The sequence below is a fragment of the Myotis myotis genome, unplaced genomic scaffold (genome assembly GCF_014108235.1).
Source record: "Myotis myotis isolate mMyoMyo1 unplaced genomic scaffold, mMyoMyo1.p scaffold_m19_p_2, whole genome shotgun sequence".
Taxonomy (NCBI): Eukaryota; Metazoa; Chordata; class Mammalia; order Chiroptera; family Vespertilionidae; genus Myotis; species Myotis myotis.
The window spans coordinates 23,955,660-23,981,579 of NW_023416324.1; the positions used below are offsets into that span (position 1 = coordinate 23,955,660).

Below are 25,920 nucleotides of genomic sequence, written 5' to 3' on the forward strand. Positions count from 1 at the left end.
TGGGGACCCGCGCCGGGGGGCTCTGTGGGACTTGGAAAGGACTTCTAAGGGAGGGGGACAATTTGTACTAGGCGGGGAGCCCCACCTGTACCCCCGCGCTCCGGTAAACCCCTCCCTTCTCCGGGGAGGAACAAGCCCTTAGCCAGCAGGCTAAGCCCTAGAGGGACGGTAGCAGCGGCGGCGGCGGGGATCCCCTTTCTCCGGAGATTTCCCACCCCGTGGCCCGCAGCTCCCCCCTCTGCCCTGCACTGAGGTCTGGAATAGCCCGAGTCTCCTGGTCTGCATAGCAACCCTCTTTCCCCTCCATCCCCAGACAAACACACAGGGCCTGTGCTACCTCACACTGCTTTATTGCAGAATCTCTAAGGGGGTGAACCAGTCCCACCCCTCTGCCCATCTCTGGGCGAAATGGAGCTGAAATGAGAAAACACTCAACGATTGCGGGCTGGGCAAAACCCTGTACCCTAGGACCTCCTCACCAGTGAACCCTGATCTGCTGCCCCAACAGCCCCAGCCCCTGGGACAGGAGTGGGATGGGGGTGGGGAGGGCCAAGCCTGAGTACAGGACTTCGCAGGCACCCAGAGACCTAAAGTCTGCCGAGAAGCCTAGATTGAAGGCCTGGGTCCGAGTCCAGGTTTGGAGGGGTGGGATCTAGAGGCCGGATTTGGGGAGAGGAATTGGTCTGGGAACCACAACTCTAGGGGATAGGGCTGAGTTCTAGAGTTCAGGCTTGGGAGGAGATATGAATGGTAGAGGGCCCGAAAGAGCCCAGGTTTGGGGACCCTGGGCCAGGGAGTACCAGTTTGTGGATGTTGGAGTGGGGAGGCTGAATCCTGGAGCCCAGGGGGAGCCCCAGTCTGGGGAGAGGGTGGGTCCCAGAGGTGGTTTGGAAAAGGAGCCTTAGTCCTCAGGGCCCTGGTTTGGGAGGGCCTGGGCCCAGGAGCCCTGGCTCAGGGCCCTGCCTGGCTGCAGCCCTGGCACAGCACTTTGTCTCCGTCGGGCACGAAGCCTTGGCCCACCAGGGAGGTGGAGCAGCGGGCGCAGGCGAAGCAGCTGTGGTGCCAGTGGCGGTCTTCAAAGGACACGTACTTGCCCCCACCGAGTCCTGGAGGGAGGCTGGAAGTTAGCTCTGCTGACCGAGAGGGTGGTCCTGGCCCTCGGTCTCATCCAATCCCAGACCCCATCCCCTCGCCTGCACCCCGCCCGCTCAGTGATTTGACCCTTCTCCCACCTGTGATGGGGCGCTTGCAGCTGCTGCACTTGGGTGCAAAGAGTTCTCCAAAACAGGCCACACAGTAGGGGTCATCATCCCGGGAGGTGAACTGCTGCCCTGCCAGGGGTGTCTGGCACCCAGTGCAGACCAGGCATTCTCGATGCCAAGGCTGGTCACGGTACGTCACGCCACCCTGTGTCAGCGTCTGTGGGGGCAGCATCTGTCAGCAGGGGGGAGTGGGGATGCCCACGCCATCACAGAGCCTTGCTCACCCCCACCCATCATACAGTGGAGACCAGGGCCCCACCCTGCTGGCCCAGCCCCCACCTTGCTGCAGCGGGCACAGCGAGGAGCAAACTTGTTCTCATAGCAGGGCACGCAGTAGTGAGCACCCTTGTCGGGCACGAAGGAACGGGAGCCCAGTGGCTGCTCACAGCCGCTGCACAGGAAGCAGTGCTCGTGCCACGTCTGGCCTCCATACTCCAGCTTCCGGGATCCTGTGGGGAACAGGGGTCCCGCTCAGAAGCTGTGTGCCAAGCTCCTGAGTGGCACCCTCTGCTTTGGCCCTGTTCCCCAGGAGAATCCCCACTGTTTCCATAGCTCAGGCAGGGTGGTGTCCATGCACATGCAGCAGGACCCCCACCACACATATTGTACATGCTAACCTCCCCCAAACACTGGACATGTTGGCCATGCACATGCTAGGCCCCCATAAACTAGACATGACGGTTTGGCATATGTGAAGTCCTCATATGGAACAGATATGACTGTCTCATGTCACAGGCATGATGACTCAGTAGATGCTAGGCCAGCGGTTCTCAATCTGTGGGTCGCGACCCCTTTGGCGGTCGAACGACCCTTTCACAGGGGTCGCCGAAGACCATCCTGCATATCAGATATTTACATTACGATTCATAACAGTAGCAACATTACAGTTATGAAGTAGCAACAAAAATAACTTTATGGTTGGGTCACAACACGAGGAGCTGTATTTAAAGGGCCAGAAGGTTGAGAACCACTGTGCTAGGCCCTTACACACCAGATTTAATGGTTTTAGCGCACCCACAGAAACCCCACTTATACTAGCCAAGCAAGTTCTAATGTTCTGAACACGGTAGGTTCAGTACACGCTAAGCCCCTGCATATCCCAATCATGCCATTCTCCACAGATTCTAAATCCTTACGCATATTAGGCATGCACTCAGCACACATGTTAAGCCCTGTTTATCTGTCTCTGCACACACCAAGACCCATTGTACCAAGCATGACAGTCTCAGCATGCTTTTAGCTCCTACATGCACCAAACATGCAGCTCTTTTGACATGTTAAGCCCCACCGTGTGTCAGTTTGTCCATACGTGGTAAGCCCACAGGTGTGTACCAGGCCCACCGGTCCAGCGCATATTAAACCCTCAGGAATGTACTGGGCTTGTCAGTTCCTGTACATGCTAAGCTTTCAAGTGTATACCTGTGCATGCCAGTCCCTATGCATGCTAAGTTCCCAAGATCATATAAGCACGACAGATCCTGCATACACTAAGCTTCTAAGAACATGCTGCCTGTGCAGGTCTTTACAGTACAAACCTCCATGTACGTATCAGATAGGCGTGCCAGTCCCTTGCACATGCATGAACCCTACACAGATGCCAGGCATGCCGGTCCCACGCGCAGTGAGCCCCCGGGGACGTACCCGGCATGACGGTCTCCCCACAGGCAGAGCACTGTGAGGAGAAGGCACTGCAGTAGCAGTCATTGCAGAGCAGCTCACTGTCCTGGCAGGTGAAGGGCTCATCGGCTAGGGAGCGCTGGCAGCGGCAGCAGCGGAAGCAGCCCTCGTGGAAGTGACGGTCTTCGTAGAATAGCTCCTGCCGGAAGTGTGGCAGGGACACTGGCACCTTTATCCCCCTCCCTCCAGCCTCCACCCACTCCCTGCCCTGCCTGGTCTGGTCCTTACCCTCGAGTCATGCCCGATCAGCTGCTGGCACTCGGCACAGGTGTTGGCGAAGGTGTTGTCGTAGCAGGGTACGCAGTAGGGCCCGTTGTCTGTCTGGATGTATTTCCGGCCATACAGGGACTCACTGCATTTTGCACAGTCGAAGGCCTCACTCATGGTGGCTGTGAGTGAGCCCTGTTAGGGACACAAGGTGCAACAGGGTCACCAAGAAGGGCTGTGGCTTAACTCCTTGCAGGAGCCTTGGCATTAAATAAAGAGCAAGAGGCCAGGCAGAGAAAATGCCAGGTCAGCCCAGCCAGTGTGGCTCAGGGGTTGAGTGTCGACCTATGAACCAGGAGGTCACGGTTCGATTCCTGGTCAGGGCACATGCCCGGATTGTGGGCTCGATTTCCAGTGTGGGGCGTGCAGGAGGCAGCCGATCAATGATTCTCTCTCATCATTGATGTTTCTCTCTCTCTCTCTCTCTCTCTCTCTCTCTTCCTCTCTGAATTTAACAAAAAAATATATATTTTTTAAAAGAACGAAAATGCCAGGTCAGAGTAGGTGGTAATGGGGAAAGGGTGCTTCTGGGAGCCCAGGAGTCCTGCATGTTTGTTTCTGTATTTAACGGTGGGGGTGGAAGGGGGTCAGGAAAAAATCAGGAAGCAGAAGTTGTTTTCTTATCTGGGCCCTGGCAGATCTGGGGTGAGGGGGCTTTTCCTGGGTCAGTGACTCATTTCCTGCCCCAGCCTGAGTTGAGCCTCCACTGTCCCTACTGTCCCCAAGGGGGCAAGAGCAGGGGCAGAGAGCCACCCCATCCTATCCCATATGAACAGCACTCCCACCCCCTCCTGACTCCTAGGAAGGGAGCCTTGGGATGCAGATAAAGGAGCCCCTGCCCAGAGGTCTGGAGTGGGGCGCTTAGGGATGGGAATGGGCTGTTCCTGCCTGTCCCCATTCAGGAAACAGTGGGATGTGAGAGGTATGCTGAGCGGATGAATGGTGGAGGTGGAGGAGGCGATGTCATTGAGCCTCACCTCCCAGGAGAGTCAGCCCAGCAATAAGGACTTCAGAGGCTCAGCCTAGGTCTAAGCAGGAAGGAAATCCTGCAAGCTGGACCCAGGCAAACTTCCCCAGCTGGACTCTCTGCTTTCACCCCCTGCTGGGTCTCTGGTCACACCAGCCTGGGCAGCCGTGGCCTGCAACATCTGCAGCAGCTGTGGCAGCCCAGATGGCCAGATGTCAGGTTTTACCAGCAACAGGGGAAGAGAAAAGGGAAATGAGATGCCTGGGGAGAGAGAGGGGAACTGGAGGCAGATTATGCAGCGTGCCTCCCTGCCATCTCCTGCTGGGGGGCATCATGCTTGGCAGCATCTGGCAAAACCCAGGAATCTTTCCATCCCCTGGGTCATGATTTCCCTCCTCCCGCCTCTGGGAGAGACAGCCTCTCCCCAGCTTTTCTGATTTCTCAGGTTTTGGGGCGGGGGAATGAAGGGTGAGAGAGGGAACCACTGAAGACATTTTCTCCCCAATCAGACCCCCTCTCGGATGGGGAGTCAGGCAAGGGGGAGCCCTGAGAGCTGTTGCTGCAGACACCCACTCCCCCCACCAAACCTCAGACACTTTCCATTTTCTCAGGAACAAAGCATGTTTGTGGGATGAGGTCATCCACACAGCTGCCTCTGGAACAGGAGCATGGGGAGTGGGGGTGGTGGTGGGGAAATGGGGTTCCTGGTCCCTTCTGTTGCCCCTGACACCAGTCTCTAGCCCCAGATTCAGAGCTTCCCACCTCCATCATGAAGCCTGCTCTCTGAGGACAGGGATCCCGGGGTGGGTGGAGAGGAACCCCCAGGACCCATAGGAAGGGCATGTTCTCACAGCACAGATGAGCCTGGGGAGTACAAAGGAACCCACCAACCTACTCCCTCCGCATTAGACCTCAGGAACTGGCAGTCCCCAGAGCCTACCCTGGCTTAAGTTGAAGGGAAAGCCCTCCTTCTCTCAGCCACCCACAGTGGGAAATTCTCGCCAACAAGCGTTGCTCTGCCTTGGAGTTCAGACTCCAGGCGCCAACAGACGTCCCAAGCCTGTAGGATCTGGCTCTTCTGAAGGGATGGCTCGTGAGCTCATAGCTGTCCTTCTGTACAGTGCGAGGACACTCACTTCATACCCCGGCCAGGGCATGAGGCCACCAGAAGCTGGGGTCTTCAGAGCAGGGACTTCTGGGGTAGGGACTATGCTGTAGGGTGGAGGATAACACCCCCCACCCCCTGTCACCTCCCTCCCCACCACTCAGGCCTGGGTTTCCTCTGGCCCGGCATCTGAGGATTGCCTGGGCTGTCAGCCACGGGCCGCAGGGGGCACACAGGTGGAGTGTGGCCATGCCTCTGTCCAGGAGTGCCTGGGGCCTTTTCCTTCCTTCCTGGCTTGGCCCTAAGCAGCTGCCACCTTCCCAGGCCCATGCTAGCCTTGGGCCCACCCCCTGAGAGGCAGTTACCACTCTGAGACAGGGACACCCCAAATAGGGTATGGGCATGACTTCTGTTTCCTTCCCAGAATCCCCTAGTCTGTCCAGCTGGGCTCTAGTGAGGACAGAGTGAAGGGCACTATCAAGACCCACCTGTCTCTGCCCATTTCCCTCCCCCCGCCCGTTCCCTGGCAGGACTAGGGGACTGAGGGAGCCAGTCTTGTGTTCCTTCATGGTGGGGAGGGCTGTGCAGGGGAGACTGCGCAGTTGGCCAGATGGCGCTCAGCCCCTACCCCCACCAGCACACACTCCTCCCCACCTGACCTACACACACATCTGGCACCTCTCAGAGCTCAGAATAGCTGGATAAATGGCTGTGGCGTTTGGTGTGTAGAGGCCTGAGCTGTGAAATATAAAGCTGGGCGATCTTGGGCAAGTCACTCGAGCTCTCTAAGCCTGTTTTCCCATCTAATACTACCTCCTACCTCCTGGGTTTTTTGTCGGGATAAAATGGGATGAGATGCCCTAGCTGGTTTGGCTCAGTGGATAGAGCGTTGGCCTGGGGGCTGAAGGGTCCCGGGTTCGATTCCGGTCAAGGGCACATGCCTGGGTTTCGGGCTCAATACCCAGTGTGGGGCGTGCAGGAGGCAGCCGATCAATGATTCTCCCTCATCATTGATGTTTCTATCTCTCTCTCTCCCTCTCCCTTCCTCTCTGAAATCAATAAAGATATATTAAAAAAAAAAGACTTAAAAAAAATAAAATGGGATGATACTTGGAAAGCACCTTGAGTTAGTTAGCTTTCAGTAAATGGAGGATATTCGTGTTTTTATGATTAACCCCTCCCTCATATGGGGGTCAGACAATAGTTTCTCAGCCAGGCCTGGATCAGGGAGCTGGCCTGGGATTTGACCTGGACATTCCTAGTGTAGGCCCAGGGAGAGAACAAAGAGGGAATCCCTATGTCCACTTGGGGCACCAAAGAAGCCCAGGCTATGGGGTCGGCCTGACTCCAGCAAGCATAACTCTGAGACCCCCTCACACGGGCACACCGGTGCACACCCCTGGATGCTGCTCTCCTCTCACAAAGTGCATTCCCACCCACCCACCCACCCACCGTCTCATCAGATCTCACAAAAGGCAGGCAGGAGGGTAGTGTGGTCATCCCCAATTTACAGCTGAGCACAGAGGCCAGGGCCAGGGCAGGGGCATACTCAAGGTCATTCGGGTCTCAGAGAGCCCAGGAGCCCTCTGCTGTTTCTCTTTCCCTAGACATGCTGCAGTGGTGGTGGAATGGGGGGAAGACACTTAAGGGCAGGGGGACATGAGATGCTGGGTGACATCAGCAGCACAGGAGCCCGGCTCTTCTCTCCAGCTGCCAGCCCTGCCACTGGAAGACACCCAGGAGCCTTTCCAATTACCCATGCCAACCGCTCAACCCTTTTGCCCTCCTCCAGCCCCCACTGTCCATATCCCTGGCCAGGCCCCACAGCTGTGAGCCAGGATCAGAACAGACCCCTCCTCTAGCTCCCTGGAGTTGACAGGAGACTAAAAGGGTGAAACTGAACTCTCCCCACCCCTACCTCCACCCCTGCTAGCAGGCACCTACCCCAACCCTCCACCCTCCCCTCCCTGTCCTGGGGCCTGGGAGTCAGAGCAGTTTAGGGGAAAGGGAGGGGTGGGTGGTGGGAAGCAGGATCCAGCAGCTGCTCTGGGGACAAGAGAGGAACAGTTCATTCACCCCGCGTCCCCCAGGGCTGAAGCAGCCCGTCCAAGATCCGAGTTTAAAAATAAGTTGAAACTGTCTTTGTATATGCCTGGGGCTCTTTCTTGATCTTAATCTTACTGTCTCAGGCCCTCTCCTCATGGGGACTAAGTTGGCCCCGAGTTTATGTTTCCCCTCATTCTTGCTTCCCAACCTTGCGGGCCTGAGTCTCTCTTGCTCTGTCCGGGAGGCGGCCAGTGCGCCTCCATTAAATCTCAGTCTCCTGCGTGTAGCTGTCCCCCAGCCCGTGCCTGTGTGTCTGCACACTTCACAGCTGTCCTATGTAGTGGGTGTCTCTGTATCTCTGGCCATCTCCCAGCAGCTCGCCTCTGTGAATTTCTACCTCTGAACACCCACGTCTGCTCTCTCAGTGTCTCCACTGGGAAGAATGTCTTGGTCCCCACCCCATCCCAGCTCTCCAGCTCTCAGCATCTCTGCATGCCCGAGTGTCTCTGTCGTCTCTGAAGGTCTCTACAGGCCTCCCAGAGGCGGATTCACTGCCAGGCGAAGGAAGCTGAGGCTCCTGGGCCCCTCACTCGCCCAGGACCCCCGGGCCCTGCTGTAACCGGACAGCCAAGGGGTCCGGGCTGCCTTATTTCTGCCCCCAACACTGGGAAGGGCCTTATGCCGCGGTCACCAGGGCCACTGTACGCTTTTTCCTAAAAAGCTCCACCAAACCTGGGTTGGTGCCTATGCCTGGGGCTGTCTCTCACTGTCCTGTTTCGAGTAACTGCAGCCTCCAGTCTGAGCCTGCCTCCCGCGTCCCGGTCCCGGTCCCGGTCCCGGTCCCGGTCCCGGTCTCGGTCTCCCACTCCACTGGGCTTTTGGGAACCTCAGTTTCTAGGACCCTCCGGTCTCTATTTCGAGACTCTGGCTTTTCCATTTCAAACTTGGCCCCCTCCCCGCCCCCTCCCGGGCCCGCGGCACCCCGCCCCGCCGGCGGCCCGGAGCACAGTGGCCTGGAGGTCGCCCTCCGGGGCTCGGCGCCCGCGGCGCCCGCGGCCGGACCCAGGCGGGGGCAGGGGCGGGTCGCCGCCGCTCGGTCCGCGGCTGCAGGGCTGGGGCGGGAGCTGGGATCGGAGCCGGGCGCGGCGGGGAGCTCACCTCGAGGCGGGCGGCGGCGGCGGGGCGCGCTCGCGGCGAGGGGGGATGTGCGGGAAGGCGGGCCCGCGTCCCTCCGCGCTCCTACCTGCGGGCCGGGCCGCGCGGGGGCCGAGCGAGCTGCCGGCGGCTCCCGGACCGTGTGGGCGAGTGGGAGCGCGGCCCCAACCCCTCCCCGAGGAAGTGAGCGCCGGGCCCGCCCCGCCCGGACCCCGCCCCCCCCCCGCCCCTGCCCGCCGGTGCGGACCCCGCCTCCGGCCCGCGATCGCCGAGGGGTGGGGTGGGGGGGCAGACCCCGCCCCGCCTCGCGTGTAGCCTGGAAGCGCGCTCCAGCCCCCCTCCGCGGGCCCAGCCTAACCTGGCTCCCCCAACCTTCCCGGGCGGCCAGGACCCCGCCCCGTCTACTCCCCGCAGCTTTTGCAGTCTCTCCCGGCTTGCCCCTTCCCCCTACCCCCCCACCTTCCCCCCCCCACCCCCCAGCTGCAAGCGGGAGGCTGCCGTATTCAACCTCGGGCAAGGGGTACCGGACCCAGCCGACGGAAGTCCATTTGGGGACCAAGAGCCTCATACCTCTTCGTGTCCTTCTCCCCCACACCAGTTTAGCCCCAGGGGTCACACTCCGCCCGGGTTTGTGAAAGGCCTGAATCCAGCCTGGAGGAGAGGGTGGTTTTTGACCCAGGGTCATAGCCCTGTGAGTGACCCAGGTGAAGAGAGGATCCTTCCCCCACCCCCACCCCCACCCCCTTAGGGACCCGGCTTTCAAAGGGCTTTATTCCACAGCTCTGAGCGACGAAAACAGGAGTAGCCACCTCCTCACCTCCACTGCACCCCGGGACTGGAAAGGCCTGCCTAGGTTTCCACAGCGCCAGGGATAGTTTGACCTTTGAAGCCCAGGGGAGACCCTAATCCTTGGCCCCCTGATGTTTAGGCTTCTCGGGGAGGAGTGTGCATGGTCAGGGCCACTCCCCGGGTGGTGGAGGGAACCCCTCCTTCCTCACCTCGACAGTTTCCAACCCTCTGGCTGCCTCTCTGTGCCCTGGAGGGAGGACTGGCGCCTGCCAGGGACACAAGGCCCCACCAGGTCTCTGAGGCCAACCCTCCTGGGAGCCTCAGGCTTGTCACTAGGAATAAATAGCCTCGATCTGCAAGGGTGGGGAAGGGAGGAGGAGGCTCTGCTGCGCTGTTTGCAAAACAAGAGACAACACAACCAATCCTGGAAACCTCCGCACCTAGAGTGGAGATTCGGGGTGCACCGCCGGCTCTTCCATCCCCAAGCCGGGCCCAGAGACCCATTCCCTCCCAGGCTGGGGCTCCTGGGAATCACTTGCCTGCCTTCCTGGGTCCCAAGTCATCCCCGAAGCCAGGTTTCCTTTCAAAATTCACAATGGCTTGTTCATTATTGGTGTTCTCGATGCCTAAACTGTTAGGTGCCACGAGGGCAGGAAATGGGTCCTTCCTGATCATCACCCCATTCCCAGTACCTGCTGCAATGTTTGGGTAATCAATGTTTGATGAATGCATGAAGGACAGACATGCTTCAGTTTGGATCCCCCCCATCCCCCCTTTAGTTTGGCCCATAGGCACCTGTTACCTGGAACCCAGGGAGTGAGCATCCAGACCGTGTGTGGGCCCTTTCTTTGGGGTTTGTCTTGCCATTTGGAGTAGAAGGCAAAACATAGTTTGCTCTGGGGAAGGGGACTGGTGAGCAGCCTTCTGAAAGGAAGAGGTTGTGAGTAAGGACGGTGCTGGATCAAAGGTAGAGTTGGGGTCTCTGGTTCTTACTCATGGCTTGAACATCCTTAAAGAGCCCATCTTTTCGGAGTTTTCACTTTGCACGAGCCCTGTCTGGGCAGTTTATATATATGAATGCACTTGATTTTCCAACAACATTTGAAATGTCTACTTTTGTCCCTGCTTTGAGGATGAGGAAATGGAGGCACAGAGAGAGTAAGTAACCTGCCAAGGGCGACACAGCTAATGGCAGATTGGATTCAAATCCAGTCAGATGTTAAAACTCCTTATGCCAAGAAAAGAGTGTGGGGCTAAAACTATTAATACTTTTTCTCCCACCTTCTAAGTTCTTCTTACTGGGCTAATCATCAAATTAACAGAGAAGATTAACAGGAGAAAATAAAAGTGTTTTTTTTTTTTTCCTTTTTGCGTTTATATTTTTATTTTATTTTTAAAATATACTTTATTGATTTTTTACAGAAAGGAAGGGACAGGGATAGAGAGTTAGAAACATTGATGGGAGAGAAACATCCATCAGCTGCCTCCTGCACACCCTCTACTGGGGATGTGCCTGCAACCAAGGTACATGCCCTTGACCGGAATCGAACGTGGGACCCTTCAGTCCGCAGGCTAACACTCCATCCACTGAGCTAAACCAGTTAGGGCTGTGTTTTTATTTTTTTAAATAATTCTTTATTGTAGAAAGTATTACATAACTCCCCTGTTTTCCCCCATTGACCCCCTCTAGCCCGCCCCCACCCCCCACCCCAGGCCCTCTGCCCCTTCCCCCCTTGTCTGGGCCATGCATATAAGCATACAAGGTTCTTGGTTGATTACTTCCCACCCACCCACCCACCCTCTCCCGTCTTCCCTCAGAGATTCCGCACTCTGTTCCATGCTTCTGGATCCACTCCGTTCATCAGTTCAGTTTGTTACTTAGATTCCACATATGAATGAGGTCATGTGATACTTGTCTTTCTCTGACTGACTTATTTCACTTAGCATGATACTCTCCAGGTCCCTCCGTGCTGTCTCAGAAAATAAAACTTTTTTAAAAAAAGATATATATTTAATTTCAGAGAGGAAGGGAGAGGGAGAGACAGAAACATCAATGATGATGATAGAGAATCATTAATTGGCTGCCTCCTCCACGCCCCCTACTGGGGATTGAGCCTGCAACCCAGGCATGTGCCCTTGACCGGAATTGAACTTGGGACCCTTCAGTCCACAGGCCAATACTCTATCCACTGAGCAAAAATGGTTAGAGTGAAAATAAAAGTTTTTAATACATGGACAAGGGGTATCCACATAGGCATGAAAATCCCAAAGACAGTGAGGCAACAATGTGTATACAAGACCTTTTTGGACACAGGGGAAAAGCATGGGATGGGGGTGGGGTGGGGTGGAATTGGCTTATTTAGATTTCTGAGTCTTTTGTTTCTTAATAAACAGCTTAAATATCCCAAAAAGGCAGCTTCTGGGTGACAAAACGTTGGTTCCGTTCAAGAGCCTAACTGGTAAGCTCTACAGCCTCTGTAGTCATTTAATCTCTTTAAGTCTCCTTATCTGTTAAGAGTGGCTGCCTTCCTGTCTCACAGCATTCTTGTGAGGATTGGATGAGAGCACACAGTAGGTATTCAATATTCAATGTTTCATGATCAAGTGTTAAGGTTCTGCTGCTGGACTTGGAGTCTGGAGGCCAGAAAAAGTTAGGAGATTTCTGACTTGGCCCAACCTGGGGAAGGGAAACTGGTGTAGGGCATGGGGCTGTTTATCGTTGTTGTTCCTGATGCCTAAACTATAAATGCCCCTCTGGTTCCCTTCTCCATTTCCAGCTCCCCAGTGGGCTCACATTTCCCTGCCTGCTCTATTTCCGATGACCAGGAGGACGTGCCCCAGAGGGCTCTAGGGATCAACCACATGGACTCCCTGTTCCTGTTTCTCGTCAGTCTCTCCCCCCACCCCCCTCTTCAGGGAACAGGTGTGTCTGAGCTGGGACTGGAAGCAGAGCCTGAGTGTTGAACAACTAGCCACCCAGCCACTCAGGAGGTCCCCACACACTCGTCCTTATCTTGTGGTGGAAGGGGGCTTCCTCAGGGTCTCACAGCTGTTCTCTCACCTTGGAAGGGCTTTTAAAAGGAGGCCTTGGGTGATGACTGACAGGCCTCTCGTGGTTTCCTCTGGGTGCTGAATCATTCTCTGATGCTTGTAACCACAAGCCCTCCTTCCCCCAGTGAGAAAACTTCTTTCCTTCTTTGGGTGTATTGCTCACTCTTACCCTTTGGGCTGCCTAGGGTTCCTTCCCCCTTTCAGTGTGCAGAGCTGCCTTCTCCTGGGTCTACCCATCTCTCAATGTCTTCTTCAGAGCGAGTGGCAGGAGGGACTGGGGCTGCCACCTGGTCACTCTGCCTGATGGCTGGGCTTCTTAATCAAGTTGAGGCTGGAGCCCTAGCTGGTTTGGCTCAGTGAATAGAGTGTCGGCCTGGGGACCGAAAGGTCCCGGGGTTGATTCCGGTCAAGGACATATGCCTGGGTTGTGGGCTTGATCCCCAGTAGGGGGCGTGCAAGAGGCAGCCAATCAATGATTGTCTCTCATCAATGATGTTTCTCTCTCTCCCTCTCTGAAATCAATAAAAATATATTTAAAAAAAGATGAGGCTGGAGAGGTGGACATCTGTGGGATCATGAAGGGCCTTGTCCTTCAGTGGTTAAATAACAAATGAGATAGAAATTTGTGAATGCATGTAGCCCTAGTTGGGCAAGGCTCAGACTCAGATGCAGAAAAAAACTTTTTACCCTGCAGATCTCAGCTACTTTCAGGTTTTATGCCCACTGGTCTATTGGACTTACGCCTCCAAGGACAGAGGAGAGCATATCCCCAGAGCTCTTCAGCTGGAAGAGTGAGCCCTGTCGTGTGAAATGGGTGCAATTTCAGAACTCACTGAAGGCTAGCTTTACGTGATGGAAAAGAAATCAAATCCCTCACGAGGGCTCTGCTGTGCCCAACACTCTCTGTCCTTACAGTTAGGTTTAGTAATAATAAAAACAATAATAGCTCTAATTGATTGTGAACACAGCATTTTAAAAAAATTCTTTAAAAAACTTTAAAAAATTGATTTCAGAGAAGAGGGGAGAGGGAAAGAGAGATAGAAACATCAATGATGGGAGAGAATCATTGATTGGCTGCCTCCTGCACATCCCCTACTGGGGATGGAGCCCACAACCCGGGCATGTGCCCTTGACCAGAATCAAACCCAAACCCGGGACCCTTCAGTCTGCAGGCCTATGCTCTATCCACTGAGTCAAACTGGGCTGAACACAGCATTTTAAACATATTATTTCATTTAATGCTCACAACCATTCTGTGGGTATAGTAGCATTACCTTACTTTTACAGATGGGGAGACCAAGGTTGAATGACGCTAACTTTGTCTTGATTGGCAGCAGTTAGAATCAGAACACACCTCCATGGTTCATGGACCTAATCATTTACATTGTACTGCCCCTGACACTCATTCTGCCAACCAGCCATTCTCTTGAGGGGATAAGGCTCAGAACTTTAAAACTATTGCTATGGTATGACTCCTCCATTCAACTGTGAGCTCCTTGATGGCCCTATGAGGCACGCAGTGCATGCTAGTATTATTGTTTTATGGATGAGAAAAATGATGCTCATTAAAGTCAAGTGACTTGTCAAAAGTCACACAGCCAATAAGTAGCAGAGTCAGACATGATTTTAGAGTCCGTTGTCTCTCTATTGAGTGCTCTTTTCCAGTACACTGTAAAATTCACACAGCTCCTGGCTTTAAATGCACCGGGTAAATACGGCAAGTGGAGCACAGCCACAGGTCACTGCGCATGCGCAAACTCCAAGGCCCGCTCAGCCGAGGGCAGTGCCAGACACGTGTTCCCAGGTGCCAACGCGGAGCCGAGCGCGAAGGCGAAGTACACGTGGACAAGCTCTGGCGAATAAGAACTGGCCCTTGTCAAGTCAGGACACTAGACTACATTTCCCAGAAGCCGCCTGTGGTGGACGCCTTTGCTAGAGGACGTACTTCCGGAAAAGCTGGCGCCGCATAGGCTGTGGAGAGGAGGTGGGCGGTCCTAAGCCTCCGCGGCTAGGCCCGTTTCCTGTAGGTTCAGTGGACCCGGAGACTGAGGTGGTGCGGCACCAGCGTTGTCTACTGAGCTTTCCCAGGCGTGAGCAGCTATGTCGGCGGCTTTTCGGAAGGCAGCTAAGTCCCGACAGCGGGAACACCGAGAGCGAAGCCAGGTAAGACCTCACCGGATCCACGAGCGCCGGCTCTGGCCCCATGTGCTTCTCTCGCCCCAACCCCCTCTTTGCTTGCGGGCCCGGGTCTGTACTCTGACACTGCGAGTAAATCAATGCAGATGTATGGTGATGACGCCGGCGTGGCTGGGGTGGAGCCTCTTGGCTCTGCGAAGAAGGACCTGTCGTTCTTTTTTGGGGAGAGCACGGGGATAACCAAAACTATCTTGCAAGTTTTAAGTGAGATAACTAAATGGGGTGCTGTGTGTAAAGGGCTTGACCCCTGCGGAACTTGAAGTCGAAGCTCACCCAGCCAGTAAGTGCCCCGGCTGGAACTGGCACCCCCATCCAAAGGTGCTCGGCTCCGCTCGCTGCGTGTAGGGGCGGTGGCCGAAGAGAACCGATGTTATGAGTATAGTGTCATCATCGTGGGCTTTTTGTTTATGTCTCACCCTGTAATGTTGGTGTTTTTCACCCCCATTTTACAGATGAGGAAACTGAGGCTCAGAGAGATGAAGTGACGTGCCCCAGTGACAAACACCAAATTCAGGCCGAATAAACATTTGTAGGACTTCTCTGGAGGGTGTGTGTTGGGGGAGGTTGAGTAGACATTCGCTTAATGTATGCAGAATTAATTTATTCCATTTCTACACCTGCAAGACAAATTGTGGGAATCCCATAATACCGATTCAGAAAGGCTTCATTTTACAGATGAGAAATAGGGAGATGGATGTGCCTAAAGTTGTGTGGCCAGCTGATGGAATGGAACTAAGGCCTTTTTTAAAAAAATATTTTTATTGATTTCAGAGAAGAGAGAGGGAGAGAGAGATAGAAACATCAATGATGAGATAGAATCATTGATTGGCTGCCTCCTGCATGCCCCACACATGGGGATTAAGCCCACAACCTAGGCTTGTGCCCTGACTGGGAATCCAACCATGACCTCCTGGTTCATAGGTCGATGCTCAACCACTGAGCCACGCCGGCCCGGTGAACTAAGGTCTCTTAACCACAGTTCAGTGTTCCTGCTTAATCGCATTTATCAGGCATTTATTGTTTACTTGGTGTGTGCTCGTGGTGTGCTGGGAACAATAGTGTAATTTGCGACCTTGTTTGGACCTGTGTGTGGATCCAGCTAAAAGTAATCATAGCTAGAAGTGCTTACTGTGTGCCTGAGCCAGACAAAGTGCAAAATGCTGTCCTCTCATGATCTCATTTACATAACTCCCAACAGTGGGTGGAAGTGTACTATTGTGTTTTCACATTTGCAGGTGAGGATACTAAGGTTCAGATAGGGTAAGTAATTTGCCCAAAGACATGTATCTATAGTTGGCAAGTGGCAAAGCCAAGAATCAGACCAAGTGTTTTGAATCCAGAGGCTACTAAAAGATGAATAAAGAGGCAATTTTATAAGAGGTGGCACATAAAAAATGCCAAATGAGGAATTTGAGTGGGAAGAGTAGAGATGATGAGAGAAAGCATCATGATGAAACTTGTTGGACTTGAAAGGCAGTGATAGTAGCTGTCACTTTTTTAGCACTGACTGTACGTTAGGTACAGCTCAACATGCTGTACAAGGATTATCTCATATAATCCCACAGCATCCCTATGCGGGGGACGTGGTCCTCATTTTACAAATGAGGCATCTGATGCTTAAAGAGATTGAATGTGTGTCTAGAGCAGGGGTGGGCAAACTTTTTGACTCGAGGGCCACAATGGGTTCTTAAACTGGACCGGAGGGCCGGAACAAAAGCATGGATGGAGTGTTTGTGTGAACTAATATAAATTCAAAGTAAACATCATTACATAAAAGGGTACGGTCTTTTTTTTTTTTTAGTTTTATTCATTTCAAACTGGCTGGATTCGGCCCGTGGGCTGTAGTTTGCCCACGGCTGGTCTAGAGTCATAGTTGTAAGTAGTTGGTTTAGATTAGCAGAGGAGACAGAGGGCTTTCAGGGCAGGTAGTGAATAAGACATGGCCATGTCTGAATAGGAACAGGGGGTCTTCGTGGGAGAGGTGTGGAGAAGGCCCTCTGTAAAGGTTGGCAAACACATTGACAAGAGCACTTCCTATTTGGGTCAAGTTTGGACTTTATCCTATTGATTCTTCATTGAGGTAGTGGGGAGCTATTGAAGATATTCTGTATGGAGGGGGTGGTGTAGCTATGTGAACTATTTCAGATGCAGTGCCAGGATTTTTTCTATAATGCCGATATACATTCAAGTGACATGGAGCTTTCAAGATTTCTGCCTCATGATGTTGCCCATTTGACCCTTGAGTTTTCTTTTTCTATTCTCTGTCAGTCTTCTTTATCTGCTGTAATTAAAATAAAAATTATCAGGAGAGGTTTTGGGTATTATTTTTTTTTTTTTTTTTTAATATATATTTTATTGATTTTTTACAGAGAGGAAGGGAGAGAGACAGAGAGCCAGAAACATCGATGAGAGAGAAACACCGATCAGCCGCCTCCCGCACATCCCCCACCGGGGATGTGCCCGCAACCAAGGCACATGCCCTTGACCGGAATCGAACCCGGGACCCTTCAGTCCGCAGGCCAACGCTCCATCCACTGAGCCAAACCGGTTTCGGCGGGTATTATTTTTAAATATTGAATTCTTTATTGCATCACTTCAGAGATGATAGATGAGAAAGATGACTGTTAAAAATTATTATACAAGTTTAAACAGTGGAGAAGTGTATGCAGTTCCTCAAAAGCTGAGATTAGGGAGCATTTGATGTCTTGCTCCCCTGTATATGTCATCAGTTTGGCTCAAATAAACTCATAAAAATTCTCTAAAAAAAGAAGTTAAGATTGTTCAGAGCAGAAAAGGATGCATTCTAATGGGGAGGGGAAGAGTACAGACTGTGGCCCCAGATAGAATGGATTCTAATTCCAGCTTTGCCACTTACTAGTTCTGTGTTCTTGGCAAATCATTCTCTAAACTTTATTCCCCTTTGGGATATTGGGATAGCCGTTTCTTTACTTTACCTACTTTCCATGATAGTTGTGGGGATTAAATGTGATCATAATTGATGAGCAAAGCAGATTGCTCTGTAACAGAGTAAGTACTTAATAAATGTGGCCTGTTAGGATACTTTATGCAAAAGCATCTAGCTCAGACCCTGATATATATTAAATGCTCAACAAATGGTGGCTTGTGGAAAGATAATAGCAAGATATAATCCTTGTACCTTCTGTGCTGTCCAAGTTCTGTGTCATAGAAAGTATGTTCTGTCATACGTGGTTTTCTTTCATACTTTGTACCAAAGGTATAATAATAACAGTAAACATATGCTGGGCACCTGTTATGTGCCAAGCCAAGTCCAGACACTACCACTCACAGAGGTTTATGGAATCCTTACGATAACCACGAGAAATAGGTACTATTATTTTCATTTTCTAGTTGGGAAACAGCAGCTCAGAGAAGTTAAGTCCAAGGTCACAAATTGGTAAGAGGCAAAGCTTGGATTTGAATCCAATTCTCCAGTCTCTAAATTTAGCTCTCTTACCACAGTTGCCTCTTACTATATTTTCCCTTCGTAGTATTTTATAAACCCTTGGATTAAGTCTGTAGTAATTTTAGTACAACTGGCAACTGCTTGCTTAGTGCCGAGTCATTGTTGCCTTTCTCTGTCCTTAATAGGCCAGGACAACTACTACGGCAGTGCTGATGGCCTCTCTGGCACCTGCACAGCTCCTCTCATCCTCAGGCAGAGACCAGTTGGGGGAGGGGAGGGATAGGGGAGCACATTGGCTCCAAGGACATGGATTGACTGAGCGCCCCAGAGATGCGTGTTCCCATCATGTTGTGAGGAAACGTAACACTTTTTCTTCTTTTGTTTTCTAGCCTGGCTTTCGAAAACATCTGGGCTTGCTGGAGAAAAAGAAAGATTACAAAATTCGTGCAAAGTGAGTTCAGTCTTTTCAGTAGAGATGCTGCCAAGAAAGCTTCCAATCTCTCTGCGCTGCAGTTGAATTGCCTGAGTGTCCAACGGGATAATTTCCTGCCATTGATAAAATGGCCAAAGCTCTGGCAGCCTGTCACATACTTGTCTGTGACCCTAAACTTCTGTCTTTGTTTAGCAGAGCATTATTTATTTAACTGTAGTTGCATTGTGAGTTTTTTTTTTTTTTTTATTGTGTTGCTACAGATCATTTTCTCATAGTGGCTTTGATTTGCCCCTGCCTTGGTGTTTGAGCCAAAAGCTGAGTCTTTTTTCACTCCCTTTTCTTGAAGTGCAAGATAAAATCTAAAATTCCAGTTGCTGAGTCTCTTACATCACCATGTGTGTGGTGTGGAATGAAGAGATGTGAAAGATGGATTCATGGGACTGAGCGTGGGTGATAATGAACTCTGAAAACATTTTACAAAACAATTATCCCCATTCTTCTTCTTCGCCAGCACTTTATTTGCAGAATACTTTATGATGATTTGTTAGTTGAAGTCCTTTTTATACTCCTGGTACAGATGGTGGGCGATGGGCTGCTCTGGGTCTCCGAGTTTTTAAGGCTAATAATAATAACTGAGGGCTGCTACTGGGCAGGCAGTGTTCCAGGGGAGTTACAACTTTTCCACTCACTTATTCCTCCCAACAGCCTTCTGGGATACTACTGTTATCATATCATTTACAGATTAAATGGGGATACTGAGTGGTTAACTAACTTATCCAAGATTACTCAGCCAGAAGTGGTAGAATCAGAGTTTGAACCCAGGGTGTCTGGCTCCAGAATCCATGATTCTGGTTACTTGGCTATAAAGTATTGTGTAGTTTCTGAATCTTATTTGGTCACTTGGTGCCCAAAGCTTGAATCAGAACCCAGCTTTAATTTGTGCGTTGTTTGGTCTCTCCTTGTAATGATACAAATGGCACTAAAACATATGTGAGATAGGACAGTTAATTTCACGTAAGATTTGACCAGGAGAAGACCTGCAGAGAGAGAAGCTCAACATCAGTGACAGTGGAGTGTGAATCCAATGTAGTCATTGCTTTTTTTTTGCTTTGGCTTTTTGAGTTTCATTTTGTGCGAACTTTAGCTCCTTGTAAAGTTTGCTTGTTGTGTTATTGTTGTGTTTTTCTTTCTTGGTATGAACCTTGTTTAACCTGCTTTTTAGTGACTACCGGAAAAAGCAAGAATACCTCAGAGCTCTTCGAAAGAAAGCTCTTGAAAAAAATCCAGATGAATTCTACTATAAAATGACTCGAGTTAAACTCCAGGTGGGTGTCTAATGGATCAGTTAGTGTTTTGAGCTCCAACTCAATAAGGAAATAAGGATGGGGGAGGAGGTGGAGAGAAAGAATCTTGGCCTTTACTTAGCCTCTTTCTACCAACTAGGGCAGTGATGGCGAACCTTTTGAGCTCGGCGTGTCAGCATTTTGAAAAACCCTAACTTAACTTTGGTGCCGTGTCACATATAGAAGTTTTTTGATATTTGCAACCATAGTAAAACAAAGACTTATATTTTTGATATTTATTTTATATATTTAAATGCCATTTAACAAAGAAAAATCAACCAAAAAAACGAGTTCGCGTGTCACCTCTGACACGTGTGTCATAGGTTTGCCATCACTGGCCTGGTTGGTCCAGGTGCTGCGTTGGCCAGTATCCAAAGCAAAACTGCCCCTTCATGAGCAGCAAGCATTTCTGCCCCTGGCTCTGAGCAGTCTTATGCCTGGAGCCATTATAAGAGTGGAAGACTGGATGTGCTAAATTGACCGTGCGCCTTGAGGGCCTAGTGCATGGAATTGCTGTTGCATAAAGCTTTGGGTTGTCTTTTTGTTCCAACCATGAACTACGTCAACAGCTTAGAAATGATTTTAATCTAATAGGGAATGTGTCTTTGGAATTTGGATTTCAGGATGGAGTTCATGTTATCCCGCAGACTAAGGAAGAAGTAACTCCAGAACAGCTGAAACTGATGAGAACTCAGGATGTCAAATATATAGAAATGAAAAGGGTTGCGGAAGCGAAGGTAACAACCGAAAACTCTTTGTTCTGATGTGTTTTCGTTGGTTAAGAAAAATATAAATCCCTCGACCAAAATGATATGTTGATTTCTTCTGGCATTGTATGCTTAATTAATTGTGAAAGTGACTTAGAAGCATGGTAGAGTGGAAAGGGTTTCATGTGGGGAATGAGACAGACTTAGTTTGAATTCTGGCTCTACCACTTACTAGCCCAAGATTATGGACAGATTTACCGCTGTGAAGCTCTTTCCTCATTTCTGTCTCATAGGTTGTTGTAAGGATTAAATGCGTTTTGGATTATGCCAAGCCTGCCATGTGGTTGGAGCTTGATAAATTTTACCAGTCCTCTCCTTTAAAAGAATGAAGCAGTTTCTCTGCTGGTTGGTGATAATGATGTGAAATGGTTTAAACTTTGGCAAATTCATTTCTGATACCCTGTGAGAGCCCCAATGTAAAATGAGACCCTATTCTGTATTCTAGAAAATCGAAAGGCTGAAATCAGAGCTCCACCTGCTGGACTTCCAGGGAAAGCAACAGAATAAGCATGTGTTCTTTTTTGACACTAAAAAGGAAGGTATGGAATGTTTGAAGGTTCCTGGGACGGTCTCGCATATTTTTTCTGTGTTGTTTGGTGTTAGAGACAGTGCTTGAAGGATTGTCTTGACTTTTAGTTGAGCGGTTTGATATTGCAACTCACCTGCGAACTGCCCCGGAATTAGTGGACAGAGTCTTTAATAGACCCACCATCGAGACCTTGCAGAAGGAGAAAGTGAAAGGAGTTACTCATCAGACTCGACTTAAGGTAATTTACTCCATTTTTCTTTGGGTCTGAATTTAGGGGTGGGAGGATCTAGATTCCTTTTTTTTTTGGTCACCAAATTTAAAATAATTATTTGTGGAAAACACATCAAGTTCCCTTAGAAAAGTAGAAGGAGGTTTTGATGATGGGGATGGGAGTGGAGAAGAGTTCCTGGGTTTCTCAGATTGGAAGATGGGTAGCCTAGTGGTCAGGAGCATAGGTGTTGGCCTTTTGACCTTCATTTGAATTCTAGCTCTAACCCTGGGCTTTGTGCGTTTAAGGCTTATAACAGGTGCCAACAGTTTTAAAATACAGAGAAAGGAGAGGGCACTGAAGATTAAGGGGTCTGCTATACCTTTGATATCGAACCTTTAGCAGTGAATACATGTATCAAAAAGTCTTTCATATTATGCATTTGTACCAAAATTTTGTATTGACTCTTCCTTGTGGTGTTTTCCATCACCATAACTGGGTTTGTGCAGAAGACATGCTTTTCTCAAAGCCTTCTGGAGTTGAACTCTCACTTCTGACTGATTCATTAAAAAAAAAAAAAAATGCTGTCAATGTGTTTCAGTCAGACAGCTGTTCTGTTTTGATTTGAATCATTTATTCCGCATCAGCTTTGCTTCCAATGTTTAATTTCACAGCAGTTTCTCTAGCTCAGAGGCAGCTAAACTTGCCTTAGTAATATAAATACCCCTAATTAGTTTGACTATATTCGGTAATCCCATAAATTTGACAGCCTGTGCAATAAAGTGAAAACAAAAGCTGTCTGAAGCCACTGCTGTGAGACTATGCTAGAATCAGGCAATTGTTTAAGGCTGAGGCCCAGCAATATTCCCCTCTATGCAGATAACACTTCCAGCTGAGGAGCCGGCTGACTAGTGTTCTCGTGATAACCCTGTTTGCCAATTAGTTGTATTTTCAATTAGCTGTGTCACTGATGCTTTTCAAGTATTGTGGTAGTCCCTACGGAGATGAGAGTTCCCAATTCCTGTGTAGAAAGAGTTCACTAACATAACTTTTGAGAAATTGGGAAAGTTTGGATCTCGCCATTTTTGTCTAGTAATGTTTCTTTTGATAGTTGTGTTTAAAGGAAAATTATTTTTATTAAGAGACTGCTGTGGGTGGATTGCAAAGGAATGCTCAGTCTGTAAGTTGGAAGGGGTGGGCAGTCCACAAATGGGCTTTAGGAATCTGAACACCCTCTTCCCACTGACATTTTGAGCAAATAGGTATCTACGTGTATGTACATTGAGATACTTTAGCTCTGCCTTTCTTATCCTGACTGCTGTGGCTCAGCTGGTTGAGCGTCATCCTATGCACCAGGAGGTTGCTGGTTCCATCCGCAGTCAGGGCACTTTCCTGGGTTGTGGGCTTGATCCCCACTGGGCGTCGTGCAGGAGGCAGCTGATCAGTGTTTCTTTCTCACATCGGTGTTTCTCTCTCTTCCTTCTCTCTCTCTGAAATCAGTAAAAACATTTAAAAAAATTTTAAGAAAAATAAAAGGTTCTACCTTTCTCAACTGGGTTCCATGAGAGAAGAGCCCTACAAATCTGTACACACATAAGTACATTTATTTCAAGAAACAACCCAAAGCTTTCCTCAGTTTCTTAGAGGTTTACAATGCCCCCAAATGGAAGGAACACTGGTGCTGGAGGCATCATCAGCAGTGGGAATTCTCAGGTCAGCTACCGCTGACAAATGCCTGCTCTCAGCTGCGGTTCTCCGGCACCCGTACACTGCCTGGTGCCCTTCTCTTTCCCCCACTCCCTGTGTGAGGGTTTCCAGTACTGGCTCATTCTGCATCACCTTAGGTAACCGGACACTCACATGAAGGTTGAAGCAGCTGAGGGTAGTAGTGGAAAGATTCCTGAGGACCGTGAGGCTCGGGACAGTCCTGACTCTGCTCCAGGTGAACCACGTGTCCCGGGCCAGTCTCCAAGGCTCTGGAAGTTCAGCTCAAGATGTGATGTTCCTAAAATGGACAGCTTTATAGTATCCTTACTTGTTAGTAACATACAGTGTCATCTATTCTGGTGTAAGAAGGGAGTTGGTAAAACCATTTATGCATTGGGGCTTAAGTGGATTAAGAAACAGTTTCTTACTTATTTTTTGTCCTGTGAAGTGTTTTATTGAACATGTGTGTGTTTCCTCTGCAGCGGATCGCTAAAGAAAGGCAAAAGCAGTATAACTGCCTGACACAGCGGATTGAACGCGAGAGGAAATTGTTCGTCATTGCACAGAAAATTCAAACGCGCAAAGATCTTCTGGTGAGGAGCGAGCCTTAGGCCTTCTTTTTTTTTCCCCTTGTGAAGGTCTTAACTGAGGCTGGATTTCAGCTGTGTGTAAATCAACCCCGGTGAAAATGTCTGCTCCTCAGGGGCAGCGGTTTGAGCCAGTGTCTGCTGCTCTGACAGTGTTGAAATGTGCCTTGATGAAGAAGGTAATAAGAGGCTTATTAGTCAGTGCTCTGGAACAGCAAAGGGTAGGATCGGGTAGCATATGAACTTTATAGCTTATGAGCAGCTATCTTTAACATTTAAACAGGTTAACAAAACAGTGCGTGTCTCTCATTGGTGTTTAAAAATAGGCAACATTGTGTAGATAAATAACAGAGCTGAGGAATATAAGATGCCCCTTTCATATTATGATTCCTCTAAATGTCAAATTCTTCAGCTTTGCAGATCATTGCGTTGTGCCTTTCTCAACTGGGGTTTGTGAGAGAATAAGCCCTACCCCCCAAAAAAATGATTTGAGTACCTTCTCAGTTTTCCCAAGAATCTACGCAGTAGGTGCCCAGCGGGGAAGTTGATTCGTGCCTCCTGGGGTTGCCTTGGGGTGGGGCTCGTCTCTCCTGCACTTTGACAAGGGCAGAATGAAGGGTTTCCTAATAGGTAGTTACTAACTTCCCTGTTTTACAAAAGCCTCTCCTGCTATGTACTGGTAACCTTTTACTTTTTTATAGGATAAAACTCGGAAGGTGAAGGTGAAGAAAGAAACGGTGAACTCCCCTGCTATTTACAAATTTCAGAGTCGCCGGAAACGTTGAAGTGTTATAGATAAGCCTTGTCATTCCAAATGGAAAAGAATTCTATGTCCTTTCCCCCCAGTAACTTCAAATTCCATTCCTATAAATGCGATGGTGTTCCTGTTTGTAATTATAATTTATTGCAGATCTGACATTTGATATAAACAACATCAATGCTCCTTTCCCCTCTTATGGTTTTGGGTTGTGAAATTAGTCTTATTTTTATATACTTACTTTTTTTTAAATTATGAAAGCTTCATATCTCATTACAGCAAGTTTGGGAAATAAATGAGTTCATTTTAATGCCAATACTTATTCTAGAACAATAAATAGCTGTTGCATACTTACAGTGCTGGGAGCTCGGACAGTGGTGGAGGTGAACAGTATGAGCATTCTGGCTTATCGCCTCCATTTTGTAGAGGTATGCGCTAGATATTTTTGTAATTATATTTTAGTTTTTTCACTTAAATAACTTATTTTTCACTTTGCTCTTATCCATTTGAACATCACTAAATTTTAAAACAGCAATGCAATATATGCTCATAGAAAAAATTAAATCTTATTTTTCATGTTTACATAATGTTTTATCCAGAGGATAGACTGATTTTTACTCTTCATTCTGCATTTGTTGGGTGTATGGCTTCATTAGTTAGCCAGGGAGGAGTTTTTTCTTACACTTTAAGCTGTAGATAGAAACCCTTGGAACTAGGAACCCACTGGGCCACCTCTTCTCTATTGAAGCTCAGATCAGCACAGACCCAGCTCTCTGTTCCTGCCCTCTGTGCTCCCGGCCAACTTGTGAGTCCGAGGCTGTAAATGGCTTGGAACAGCCCTTCTTCCTCTTGGAGAATTGGACCCTAGGTGGTGTGTGGTAGCTTCCTTCTCTTCCCAGAGTCCCACCTGTCCCTAACCTGCCCATATAGGGTTGGTGGGCCAAAGCCCTTCGGGCAGAACTGAACACACTCAGAGGAAATGTGGGAAGAGCAGGATTCTGGGAGGCTTGCTTACAACCCGTCCCCTGGAGGGGGAACAGCTATGCATGGATTTTAAGGATTGGAACAAAAAATCGTTAAAAGTTAGGTTCTCGTAACTGCCGGGTTCCTGTACAAAGCCTGACAGGAAAGCTGCATGGTGTCCCCAGTGGGGTTGAGATCTGGGGGCCCTGGACGATAGGAGGAAGGGCCAGGGCAGTAGAAGCTCGCAGCTTTTGCCTTTAGGAAGTGCTTCCCAGTCTTGGGTGAACTCCCTTCTGGTGGGGAGCTAAGTAAATGTTGATAGACGTAAGACACAGAGACGAGTCCTGGCTGGGAAGGAGCTCGCCGCCTAGGTGCTGGACAGAGGCGTGAGCAGACCAATTAGCAGTCTGTTCCTGCCTCTGCTGGTCAGGAAGGTGAAGAGTGGCAGGGCGTTTACTGGACATGCCTCCTGAAGCGCACGCCCACACCAAGGTACATGCACCTCACAGGCTCTCGCGTTAACAGATGGCACAAGGCGCAGACTGCTCAGGCCTCGTGAACAGGTACGTGCACGACTTACCCGCTGGTACACGAACTCACCACTGGGGTTTCACATACGGAGGTTACACTCACACTAGTTCCTACATTTAGCGGTTCTCAACCTGTGGGTCGCGACTCCTTTGGGGG

General features: G+C 50.0%; 2 protein-coding genes across 4 annotated transcripts; one reads left to right on the forward strand and one right to left on the reverse strand.

Annotated features, from left to right (window-relative positions):
- Positions 1-333: 333 nt before the first annotated feature.
- FHL3 (four and a half LIM domains 3) lies at positions 334-8,657 on the reverse strand. Of its 3 annotated transcripts, XM_036351518.1 has the most exons (7): positions 8,483-8,641; positions 4,184-4,363; positions 3,168-3,341; positions 2,904-3,078; positions 1,542-1,711; positions 1,233-1,419; positions 334-1,106 (listed from the first exon to the last, which is right to left on the reverse strand). In XM_036351518.1, the coding sequence occupies exons 3-7, from the start codon at positions 3,321-3,323 to the stop codon at positions 952-954; spliced, it is 843 nt and encodes a 280-aa protein (XP_036207411.1). In that variant the 5' UTR covers positions 3,324-3,341; positions 4,184-4,363; positions 8,483-8,641; the 3' UTR covers positions 334-951. The 3 variants fall into 3 exon arrangements, with proteins under 3 accessions (XP_036207411.1, XP_036207412.1, XP_036207410.1); XM_036351519.1 differs by lacking the exon at positions 4,184-4,363 and having other exon boundaries at positions 8,568-8,657; XM_036351517.1 differs by lacking the exon at positions 4,184-4,363.
- A 5,663-nt stretch (positions 8,658-14,320) lies between these two features.
- On the forward strand, positions 14,321-24,586 carry UTP11 (UTP11 small subunit processome component). The gene is made up of 8 exons (XM_036351804.1): positions 14,321-14,482; positions 18,329-18,390; positions 19,595-19,697; positions 20,339-20,452; positions 20,928-21,021; positions 21,119-21,249; positions 23,409-23,519; positions 24,215-24,586. The coding sequence occupies exons 1-8, from the start codon at positions 14,420-14,422 to the stop codon at positions 24,296-24,298; spliced, it is 762 nt and encodes a 253-aa protein (XP_036207697.1). The 5' UTR covers positions 14,321-14,419; the 3' UTR covers positions 24,299-24,586.
- Positions 24,587-25,920: the final 1,334 nt, after the last annotated feature.